This window comes from Miniopterus schreibersii (assembly GCF_964146895.1).
Source record: "Miniopterus schreibersii genome assembly, chromosome: 3".
In the NCBI taxonomy this organism is placed as follows: Eukaryota; Metazoa; Chordata; class Mammalia; order Chiroptera; family Miniopteridae; genus Miniopterus; species Miniopterus schreibersii.
In genome coordinates, this window is record NC_138103.1 from 60,877,840 (window position 1) to 60,890,407 (window position 12,568).

Here is a 12,568-nt window from a genome sequence, read left to right on the forward strand (position 1 = left end):
ACATGGAAAACTAGCACACAGGCAAGTGTGGGCCATGGAGCAAGCGAGAAACAGGAGCAGAAGAGCAGGCAAGAGAGAGAGAATTCTTTGTCTGGAGATTGTAACTGGGAGTTTAACCAATTCACCCTTCAGGATTTCCTGCACCTTCAGTGGCTCTGCCCCTCTAGCCTATTATCTTTTTCCAGGTTAGACTGACAGGCAGCATCTTCTCTACATCATGCTCACTTCACTGCATATGTGTCCATTTCCCCCTTTATTTGATTCCTTCGCACAGTGCTCTACAGGGAACAGACCAGTGGTTCCCTGGGGAGTGTGAAGTTGCAGCTTCCTGGTGAAGCTGCCCAGATGACCATGCTTATAATGTCTGGCCTCCCCTTTGCTTTCCGCCTGTTATTAATATTAGCTAGCTAATTACAACCATAACAGTTGTAAATAACTTTGTGAAATTATACTTTTAGTGTCATTCTGTCTAATACTTTCTACATTTTTAAAAATCGGTATTTGAATTTCATTAAAATATCTTTGGATACCAGGATCCTTAAGTGCTTATAACATCAAATAAAAGGGAATTATACTTCTATTTTCTGTTCACTTCAGATTTTTTTGCAAATTATATTTAAAATATCAGCAGCTTTGTGTCTGAAGTCACAGATGGGATATCAAAAACAATTATTGCAAAGATGTTCAACCACTGGGGGGGTGTCTCATGAAATTCATTTAAATTCCAGACAACAGTGTGGCGATTGCTGGGGTGAGGGGGTCCGTGGAGGTGGAAGAAGGTATAGGGGCAATGAAGGGTGATGGAGAAAATAAAATAAAGTAAAGAATAAAATAAAATAAATCTATAAGTGAGCCTCCAGTGAAGTGAGCTATAACTTAGGGAGTGTTTAAAATCTTGAATACATATGCAAAGAAATTAAATAAGTTTAATATAATGAGTTTGTTCCAAGTGATTTATTAATTCCACACCTAATTTAAGACTGTGGCTTATGAGCTATTTTACAGTAATTGAAAATATAGTGCATGAATGGTTTTAGAGCTAAAGAATGAGATTTTAAAAATATGAGATTGTTTGGAGCTGATTGCACACAAAAAAATGAGCCCTTGTTCTGAGATAAGCATATATATAAGAGTCCCTTAAATACAGCCACTGCTGCAAAGAAGGAAAGAATGAGCATCTTATTGTTCAAGTGAAATCAAGAAGAACATTATGTTATGAAAATTGTGTACTCTATATGCAACACATAACATTTTAACTTTTAGGCGTATTCTTATTTTGGGCTCCATTACAGATATATCCAGGCCATACTGTACTGTGGGACTTAATTAAAATATGTTCATTAGATAGGATTCAGATTTCATCAGCATCCAGCACCCAGTTTTATATTCTGCCACTTAATAAGCTCAAAAGACCTTGGACACTGTATTAAGGAGAATAAATGTGAAATAAATATTGAGACCTAGAAGGGAAGCTTGATGAGATTGGAGTTTCATGTATACAACAGCTGCTCCTTATTTCCACTTGGGACCATAACAAGTGGAAATTAGCATCAATAACAGCAGAAGAATATAGATAAGGCTTTTGTACCATAAATAAATTAATATAAATAAATAAAACATGCTGATTTTATGGGTATTCAGCGAGGAAATCTATAACCATGGCTTTTAATGAAGCTCTCTCAGACGACACTTATAATTTGTGGTGACTGGAGCACTGAGGAACTAGATGGCCCTGCCAGATCCACCGGAGCCTGGCTTTCCCGCTCATAAAAATAAAATGCTGACAGTGTTACTGACCATGCATTTGAAAGGAAATAATTTCTATTCTTTTTATCCATACTATATATATACACTCTGTCTTTTGGACAAAAGGTTTTTTTGAAGCCGCCCTTTAGGGCATTCCACTTTGTGTCAAGGGTTCTTAACCCTGTGATCCAAAGGCATTTCTTTCTCTTCCTGCCGGACCATCTCCCCGCTTTCCCCTCCAGTCATTTCAGAACAACATGCTGACCTGCACTGTTTTTCAGCTGACACTGATGGTACAATTTCCCAGAGCAATTTGAAGTGCGTGCCTCATGCCTGATTCCTCAGAGGCCGTGCCGCTTTCCACTTCCTTTTGTAAGGACCAGGAGCAAAAAGTTCCATTTGGGTTTCTCTGCATGTTTCTTTGTTGTTGTTTTAGCCTAAATATCAATCACCACAAAATGTGCACATACCCAGTTAAGACTAGAAAATCTAGAATTAAGGCTTACATGGTCTAATGAAACTAAATGATGTATAGAACTCCTTAGATGATTTACAAATTGCAAGAATGGCAAAGTTTTATATTAACACAAAATGCATCGTTCCTGCAGCAAGCGTGGTGCATAAAATCACATTGTGCATCCTGTCAACTTTCCTACTTTTCAAGGGTCTCTTAATATTTAAAATGTGCAGTGTGATTTGCCATTACTACACTTATACTTTACTCTGTGAATGTTTTATTTTCAGAATTCTCATGATTTCTATTTGTCACAGAATAAGATTTATGCAAATATACATATTGGCACACATATTTGCAGATAGATGCATTGTGTTTGTAAATGTCAGACGCTAAAATATACAATGGTTGTCCAAAACTACAAATGCCCTTGATAAAATTATATTAAGTCAAGTAACTATCAAAGGTATATGTTCAAACAGCTTTCCAAGTGAATTGTCAACCGACTTCTGAAATACATGCAAGTGTGACCACCAGTTCAGTGAATCTTTAGCTTTATAAAAGAGCCTGACATAATTTTACCTAGGCTGTCCTCTTGCTGTGCTATCAAAAAGCACTAAATAACAAACTATTTCAGTTTTTACTTAAAGTTATATCATTCTTTTCTGTTACATGCAAATCATTTACCAGTAATATTCTTTGTTTTCTACTTTATTGGGGCTTTGGTACTGCTCTAATTAAAGTATTTGAATAATATTTATTGGATATCATTCTGCTCTTTGATCAAAAACTTGTATTATGTCTCCATTAACCAATTAATAATGACCCCATCAATTTCAGACTAATTCTGTTAGCCACTGCTCTGAATTCTTACTCATGAAATATGTCAAAGTTCCCAGCCAAGTCAAAGTCAGGCTTAAAGGTATATAAAAAGGTATGTTAATTCTACTCTCCTAAGGTGATCTTGTTTTTTATGAAACTCAGCAGAAATTCGCTTTCAATGACTTAAAAAGAATAGCGTCATTCTTCTCCCTAAGAATTTTCTAAGTTTTTTATCTTTCTTCAAATATATTTTACTCTTTCTGACATAGAATTTGGAGAAATTGTGTAAGAGCTTACCTGTTAGTTTGATGTCAACTTTAATTACTTTTAACTGCAATGTTTGAGAATTTTTCAGAGCAATTCAAAAAATTAAATGTATATAGAATATTACAAAGATCTGCTCATTAAGAATAGAAAGTCAAATTATTTTCCCTTTATATATCATAATTTAAGTGAATTAATCAATACAAGGCAATAGATTTCAGTCTTTAGAATCTTATTTGAATGTGTTTATATAATTTTGGTTGTTTTCATCTTTTAAACATCTTCAAGATTTAATGAAAAAATCTTGAGAGATAGACTTTCACTTAGAACTATTTTACACATAGAGTTTTAGTGAAGCCTGGTTGGTTTTCTCAGATGTTTTCCTGAGAACTACATTTGGAGCTGAGTAGGAAGACCCGATTTTAAGTGTTCCTATGGTGTGCTTATGAGGATATCACTTACCTCATTTTAACACAGTCGGCTTCTAAGTGTGACTGCGGCAGCCTTTGATTCCTTCCCATCATCCATAAAGTATGTATTCAGATCTGTGTCCGACGATGACTTTCCAGGCCTTCTGAGCAGAGTCCCCTGTAGCTACAGTATGAGGATTCCAACCTCTGAAGCAGAAGGGTGGTGGAAAGACCCAGAGCCTGCCTGTGGCCTCGAGGGTCCAGTAGTCACTTTACTTTGACCAGAAACTGCCTGCTGTGACCAGTACTCTACCTCCCAATGTCCTGTCGCACCCATTTTCCCCATAATACAAACCTGGCTAAGAGGAATAGAATATATTTTGGCTATATGTTAGCTCATCGATTCACTCAATATGTATTTATTGAAATACCGTGTGTATGGTAGGGGCATGGTGAACAGTGGAAACCAAGTGTCCTACCCTGTGGTTTTAAATCCATCAGGAGAATGCTTTGGATTTTCTCTTATTAAAATAAGTTATCCTTCTAATATTAAGAGGGAAAACAGCAAGTGAAGGAGAGGCTCGTCCTTTGACCAGCTAAGCTGTAGTGCCTGTGTCCACTGTGTGTTAGTTACAAGGCTGGAGGAGTGTTGATGTCTGAAGGTCAGAAACGAAATTCTCACAACTGCCTAATAGATGGTAAAAGGCAAAGAGGAACCCGTGTGATTAGTGTGCTGTCAAAAACCAGGAGTGTTCTCTCTCTGTTCAAGCAAAGGGAAATAAAACAAGATGATATGGGGCTTATATTTAAATATGCAGGATAACAAAAGAATAGACATTCTAAAAGTATGACAAAAAATATAAAAATAGAAAACTGTCTACAGAAACAACAACTTACTAGAATGTATATAAAGATAGTTTCTCTATAAGTAATAGGATAAAATAAATGCTGAGATGAGGGAGTTATCTTAAGTAATAATGTATTTCAAGGAAAGTTTAGTTTAGCAGTAGAAATTGCATTATCAAAAATAAAATCTACAATATTAAGGACAAAATGCAAAACTCTGAGAATGCAAAAGAGAATAGTAAAAAAGAAAAAAAAAAAAAAGAAGGAAAGAAAGAAAATAATGAGTGAGAAATATTATGAATAGGAAAAATCAGAAAAGCCAGTCTTTGGATAATTGACCTTCCAGTGAGAGACACCGAAAGAAGCAGAAATCTTAACTACATAAGACAAGAAAGGCTTTTGAGCACACCTGTCTCTCCCAGGAGCCCACGGCTTGAACGGGCCCACCTGATTCTGTCCAAAAGGAGTGGGAGAGACTCTCGCCAAGATATGTTCTGGTGTCTGCTGATGATGACGGCATGATTGGTAATATTAATTTCAAGAATAAACAGCAAGCTCTGTAACTATCAGCCAGGTAGGGGAGGAAAAACAAAACAAAGAAATGTTTTATTCATCAAAAAGTGTTGAGAAAGTTACATTCTTATAAAAATAATTAAGTATGAACCTTATTTCACATGATATATAGACATAAAGCCAAGGGTTTAGATATGGAAGGAAGAAAGGAAAGAAACCAAAAACCCAGCGGAAATGATAGAAGATGTAAATCATTTTAACTGATCTAATTAAGTAGAAGGTCTTTTTACATATATACAAATATGCAATCACATAGGGAATGACTGATATATTTGAGTGTAGGAAGTGTAAAAACTTGTTTGTCAAATGTAAAATTAATGACAGTAAATTAGGGAAAATTGCAACAAATATAACAGAAGCCAATATTTATGCTATATAAATCGTTTTTAAAAACCAAAGAGAAAATCTCTAACCTAAGAGGTAATGGACATTATAGAGACTATATGTATCTATTATTAGTGAGACTGGACAATTAGAAATATGTACATTTAAATTGCACTTATCAGAATTTATGTATTAAATTTAAAAAAATTTTTTTTTCAAATTGTCAAAAATGTAGAATTTTATAAAATAGGATTGGTGAGTATGTAGAGAAAAAATGATCATATACTTCCAATGGAAGGGTATAATCTTTCTGGACACAAATGAAGCAATGTATATCATCTTTCAGATGGCAGGTTCTTCATACCTATAAGGAAATAGTTGCACCAATGAGCAAAGATACCCTCATTCCAGATTTTTACTGATGAAAAAGAGTTGAAAACAAAAGAATATCAATTGGGTAATGGTTAAGTAATTTTCCTATTTATTCATGTATCCATAATAGAAAATGTTTCACAGCCATTGCAAATTATTACTATATGTAAAAGCATTTACAGTAAGTGAAAAACGTAAATTATAAAACCACATGTATACCGTGAGTTTATTTTATGATGATATATGGGAAGAGCAGATGTCTGAAAATATGAATAGTAAGAGGTCAACAAGAATTAGCTCTGGGTAGTAGAATTATAGGTCATTTTTTTTAATGTATCTCTGTTGTTGAAAGTATTACAGATGTTCCCTTTCTTCCCCACACCCACTCCCTCCCCAGACCTTCATCACACAAATTATAGGTTATTTTATCTGGATTTTTTTATATCTCTTTGCATCACTTGAAACTTCCATAATGAATGTTTATTTTATGTTTCTATAATAAATTTATTTTTCATATCCTTTGCCCAAATACCTTAATTCCATGAATTCATCCTATGTAAATGAGAGGTGACAAAAAAGGACTGAGATTTCATGAAACTATTAATTTTAATAGAAAAAAATAAAGGTACAGGGAGAAGTAAATGTTTTATAGTAAATAAATGTGGCAAATCCTTAAAATAGCTCATTAGGACAAAAAAAATCTTAAAAATAGTTTATTGACAGAGAATTACTAGTGAAATATTAAGAAAAAGAAGAATAAACTTATTAACCTGCAAATGTGGACTAAAAGTGCCACCAACACCTGGTAACCAATATTGTTCAAATGCCAAGTTCAACAAGCTTGTCTAAAAACAAATCCATGTTTATGGGGAAGTTAAAAGCATCAATTGTATTTGCTGGTGAGATAGAGCTTTTTAAAATATTCCTTCTCAGTATTTCTCAATATATCTTCATAGCATGTATTACTTTTATAAGGAGAAAGATTATTAAAATAAAAATATGAAATAGTCATAATTATTATGCCATCCCCCATTCTTAGTTAAAATATGCAATTGAACTAGTTGGACTATTCTAAATGGACTTTTGAAAAGTTAATAGTCATGAATTGACCGCAATCATGGGTGCAGCTCAGTTGACATATGGCATTGTTCGTGTTGTAATTGCAGGTAATTGTTAAGTACGGAATTATCTCAATTTTGAATTGAGGGCAGATGATGCCTAGATATTTGGAATGTCTACAATATGCCAGGTGTCCTACGAAACACTCCTGGGTGACCACCTGAGCTGGGAAAGCTTGTTTATGACCCTATACATGTGTTATATATGGTTTCACATGTAAAAGGCACATTGTAAAAACGCTGATAAAACTGTAAATTCCCTTTATCCTTTGAAAGATTATTTTATGATATCTTTTTTTGTATAAGTGGTCATAGTTGGTGTTTTTAAATATGTTTTTATTGATTTCAGGGAGAGGGAGAGAGAGATAGAAACATCAATGATGAGAGAGAGTCATTGATCGGCTGCCTCCTGCACGCCCCCTGTCCGGGAATCAAACCATGACCTCCTGGTTCATGGGTCGATGCTCAACCACTGAACCACACCCAGCTGGGCGATGGTTATAGTTTTAAAATTTGATAGGGAAAAGACAATTGCTATATCAAATGTTTTAAATATTATTGGAAATTCAAACTTTTTTTGGAAAGGGAGGAATGCAATGACGAGTGCTAGAATGAGTGTATTTATCAAGCCTCCACAATATTTTAAGGTTCTGAACTTTAGAGCTACAAGAGCATATCAGATAGAGGGCCTGGAAAATAGTTCATCATAAGTTGATGATATTAACTAGTAGGTCTACAAATATGAACTGAAACTATAACCAACATCTGATAACCAACAATATTGTTCACATGCCAAGTACAATTAATTATATGTGCCTTAAAATAGCTGAAGTTATACACAATTTTTTTATGTAATGTTAAGGTGAAAATTCTTCGTTTAAACCAAAATGTTGTCTAAATATTTTACCCATAATTCTCTTTTTAAATACTATATTATTATATTAGTTTCAAAGTCATTTCTGTTTAATAAGTTAATTTTATAAATCTCTATGAAGTTATAAAATATATAATCCAAAATAATTGATACAACGTAAAAGCAAAAACTGGAGCATTTTAGATGCAGCTAAGTGGCATATTTCTGTGATAAGTCTCTTTGGTCTTTTTGTTCACTTCTCTGCACACTTATTTATCTGTATCACTTTGCATTTCCTTTAGAAACATCTCCATCAAAATCATGACTTTCCAAATCTTTCTTATCTCCTTCCAGGGAGCCATCTGTCAGGGTGTTATGCAGATATCTGAAATGTAGCTGAACTTGACCTTTCTCAAACAAATGCTCTTAGTTATTCTACACTGTTTTTCTAATTTAGACACTCTAAAAATATGCTTTGCTAAGACATTATAGGAGGTTTTACAGTAATAAAGTTATATTCCCACATAATCCTCCTGCAATACTGTTTTCTTATATATCATTTAAGCCTTTCTCTATATCCCTCTTTTTTTCACACTTATAATTAAAGGGAAAAATCACCATAATTTGGAATCTAATTTTCTTTTCTAATATTATTTTAGAACCATTTCCCTACCGTAATACAATCTTCATATTCAAGTGGGAATGTACAACATTCTATACAGTTAATTATATTATTTTTAGTTAGGCATTTTACCCATGAAAGGAAATTGCAGCCATTTCAAATTTTCTCTACTTTAAGTAAAAACAAAACGACTGTCTTTGTATATAACCTGATAGGGTGACCAAAATATACTACGATCCAGAAGTTGCTTCTAGGACAATCTAGCCACCCAATTTTCCTATTTCTATATTTATGCTTCTAATAAGGTGCTCAAAGACCAATACTAGATTCTCTCTCCAGATTTATTTACCATTTGTTATCAAAGTCTTATATAGCCCTAACTATATTCTATATATTGTTTTTCACACTTAATAAATATCAACTCATCTAATCCTCATAAATCCTATGAGGACTCTTATCCTCACTTTTCAGAGGAAGAAAGGGAGATGTAGAGAAGAGAGTGATTTGCCCAAGAGCAGAGAGGTAGTAAAGGCAGAGCCGGATTGGGAACCCAGACCATCCAGCTCCGCACAGCTGCCTCTCACAGTCACGTTCGTGAACATCAGAGAGGGTTTTAACTAGTTGCCTTCCCAGTAAAAATTGGATGTTACCTCCATGACATTGTGTTTCCTTGACCAATAATGTTATCCTGGGTAGAGAAACAACAAAAAGGCAGTTCGCCTTTTCTACAATGATGCGTTGTGGCGTCTTTAGCCGTGGGCTGATTCTTGTCGTGGAACATGCTTAGGAATAGCCTCTCTCAATCCAGCAAAACCTTTCTTGAGGGCCCCTTACATGCAAGGCATATTTAATACAGGTCTGGATACGAAGTGCAGCGCACCAAGCCAAAAGCCTGCCCATGTGCCAGCTCAGCGCCCTAAATAACCTGCTCTACTTAAGCCAAACCTTGGGAGGTGAAGGTCTAAAAGAGCAGAGGCACTTTGTCCAACACGTTTGCACTACAGCTTTAATGCAGAAGATCTACAAGGGCACAGGGGTCTGGGCTGGGGGCAAGCGTCAGTCCAGAGGAACGGGCATTTCTGGGATCGTCCCGATGCTGAACATGAGGGTGACATGTGCCTGAGCATGTCTCAGAATGAGATCCCCATACGCCCTCTTGCAGCAAACTCATGTTCAGTGTGGGATGCTGATTATTTTTATAGTGAAAAGAAGTTTGCTTAGGCCTGATGTTCTAAGTTTAATGTAACAAATTTTAGGACAAAATCCAGCTTGAAACAGATTGCTGACTATTTAAGTCAAGAAGTTGACTTAACTGAAAAAAAAAGAAAAGAAAAGTAAAACATTTCTAAATTAAAAAAAAAAAAACAACAAAAAACTAGAGAAGGGAGCAGTTAGAGCAGGAGAAAAACCTATCTGTTAGAAAGAGCCAAGACACACAACTGAAGGAGAAAACATCTCCACCCAGCAGGAAGCCCAGCTGACTAAAAAACACCACAGAAAAAGAGATGCTATAAGACTCCTCATTGCGTCATCTTAGTTAATGACTTATAGGAGGTTTAAGGAGTGAAGAATCTCGCCCTGGAGGTGTGCATATTCTTGGAGGTAGTTTGCGTTCCGGTGTGTTTACAGCCTTAATGGCAAACAGTGACTCAGAGTACTGTAAGACTTTTGTTTTGTTTTATTTTTCCCCATTTATCGAGTACTAGCAACATCAAGAGCACTTTGAAGACCAGCAGCTATGCCTAGATATCTCTGCACAATCAGATTTGGATTCAGAACAACAAAAGCAATCCATATTTTTAAGCCCAGACAGCTGAACAGAGTGGAAACTCATGTTAGAAGACGGGGCTGCTCTCCCAGTATTGTAAAGCCAGGATTCTTTTGTCTGGGGCTTAGAGTTGCTGTAAGTTTGATGGTGCGGTGAGAAAGCTTTGAGATGCCTCAGAAATTCCTGAAATAGTCAGAGAATGGGGAAAAATCATTGACTGAGAAGCTCTGTGTATAGAGGAAGTTTGAATCAGAAAGACATGGATTTGAACCTGGGGCCCTTCCTTTGCTCACTGTTTATCTTTGGATCGCACATGAAGTTATATTAGACGTCTCTTCCCTCATCCCTAACGTGAAGAGAATAACCCCTTGCACAGGGTTGTTGAGGGGATTCAATAAACACACAGAAGAAAGCACTTAGCACAGTGCGAGGCAAGAGCAGTTTCTTTCCCAGCACAGCATAGCTTTGCCACCCTGCATTGCTGTTGGGTGCACAAGTTTTTTAGATAATATAATACATGTTTGGAAAACAGCAAAGACAGAAGCACCGTATTGTATAGTTTTGTTAAGCTTTCTAAAATATTTTAATAAAGCATTCAAGGTGGTTTACTGTCTTAATTCATTCTCCAATTTGAGCCTAATGTCTTCAATTAATGTTTTAAAAAGTGAGTAAAAAGCTTATATGATTTTTTAAAAGAAGTATTTCTAGGCTGCGAAACATTGGGAACTTCTTTCCTATCTTTATTTGATGAGCAGCTGTGTCACTAAATATGCTCTATTTACTGCATTCTCCTGGCTCTCTCTTCTCATTCATGGCCTGTATCTGACCCAGGACTGTCTATTTGTGGCCACATACAGGATGGAGAACCTGAAATAGAAACAAAGGACATGGTAGTTGAAAGCAGCCAGGGTCACACATGGGATCATGACAGTTAAAGGTGATAAGATCAAGGATGTAACAGGGCACTTAGTCATAGGAAGTAGGAGGAAGTAGGTTGCTATTGTAAGAGGAGAAAGGAAGTCATAGATCAAGAAACATTAAGAAACCAAAAGTAAAGGTCTTATAAGAGTTGTCCACATGGAAACCAATTTTTCCATATTTTTTAATTATCATTATAAGAGTTAGGGAATGAAGAGGGAGAACACTACTAAACTATTCAATGTTATGTATTCTTCTTTGATAAAAATCATCCCTATCTTTTGTATTTCCATTACATTTTGATGAATTTAAGGCTTTCTAAGTCACCATGGGTCTTTAAGTATATATTTGTCCTTTACGTATATATTTTGCAGGAACAATCACATCATGAGCATAGATCCCACAAGTCATGGATGCTTATTTTAATCATCTTTCATTTTTGAAGAATACTTGACTTTCTCCTCAATGTTTTCAGGATTGTAGTTTTCTGAAGGAAGATTTTCATTGGGCAATGATCACATTACTTTATTATATATCAACGAACTGATTAAAATTCATGGAAACGGGTGACTTTTTATTTAATGTTTAATTATGAAGCATTTAATATCATTTTTATTCCTGATATGTACCCAGCAACAATTTTATTATTACAAATTGACCAGTAGAGTCAGCAAATTGAATTATAATACAATTTCTGGGATATAATGATTAGTCTCAAGAAGGTCAGGCTTTCCAGTTCTGAACTGTCTCAGTTACACAAAGCCGCACAGCCGGATGACTCAGTTTAATATAAAATTGATTGGTAAACTGGAATGACCATCTTTTATTTTAAAATGTTCAAAATGATTGTTCAAGTTTTAAACTATTTACCTCAGTGGCAAAATCAAAATTACAAGCTAATAATAGACTCAGCCATCAGTTTCAATTTGTAAATAATCAATGGAATTTTGCCTTTAGCATATATGTGTATTAATCTCCTCAGTTCAAGAGACTTGCAAATTTATAAGAAACTCTCTTGTGGCACTGAAATTATGTCTTTTCCTTTTTTTAGGTAGATCTTCTAGTCCCTACCAAAGTGACTGGCATCATAACACAAGGCGCTAAAGATTTTGGCCATGTACAGTTTGTGGGCTCTTACAAGCTAGCTTACAGCAGCGATGGGGAACACTGGACTGTATACCAGGATGAAAAGCAGAGAAAAGATAAGGTAAGTCGCCCGTGACCTTTGTAGCCTGCAGAGGTGCAGGACCAAATGGCATCGGAGTTGGACTGAGCCAACTGCTGATACATCTGTAACGAAATAATGGCCACATGCAGTGAAAAATGCATGTTGGACAAAAAGCTTCAACGAACAGTACTGCAGAGGCGTTTATAGTCTTATTAGGTAATGGTGCAACCTCTAGAAAACCAGCTGCTTTACTAATAACAGTTTCTATATTATCGGTTACCTAAGATCCAATTAAGTAAGATTCAGGTTA

At 35.4% G+C, this 12,568-nt stretch overlaps 1 protein-coding gene across 2 annotated transcripts in view; it reads left to right on the forward strand.

Moving 5' to 3' along the window:
* Positions 1 to 12,568, forward strand: part of EDIL3 (EGF like repeats and discoidin domains 3) — a 353,968-nt gene that overhangs the window by 318,988 nt on the left and 22,412 nt on the right. For both annotated transcript variants that reach the window (XM_081131478.1, XM_081131479.1), the window contains one exon: positions 12,142 to 12,297. In XM_081131478.1, coding sequence (XP_080987604.1) covers positions 12,142 to 12,297 — 156 coding nt within the window. The remainder of the gene's footprint in view (positions 1 to 12,141; positions 12,298 to 12,568) is intronic.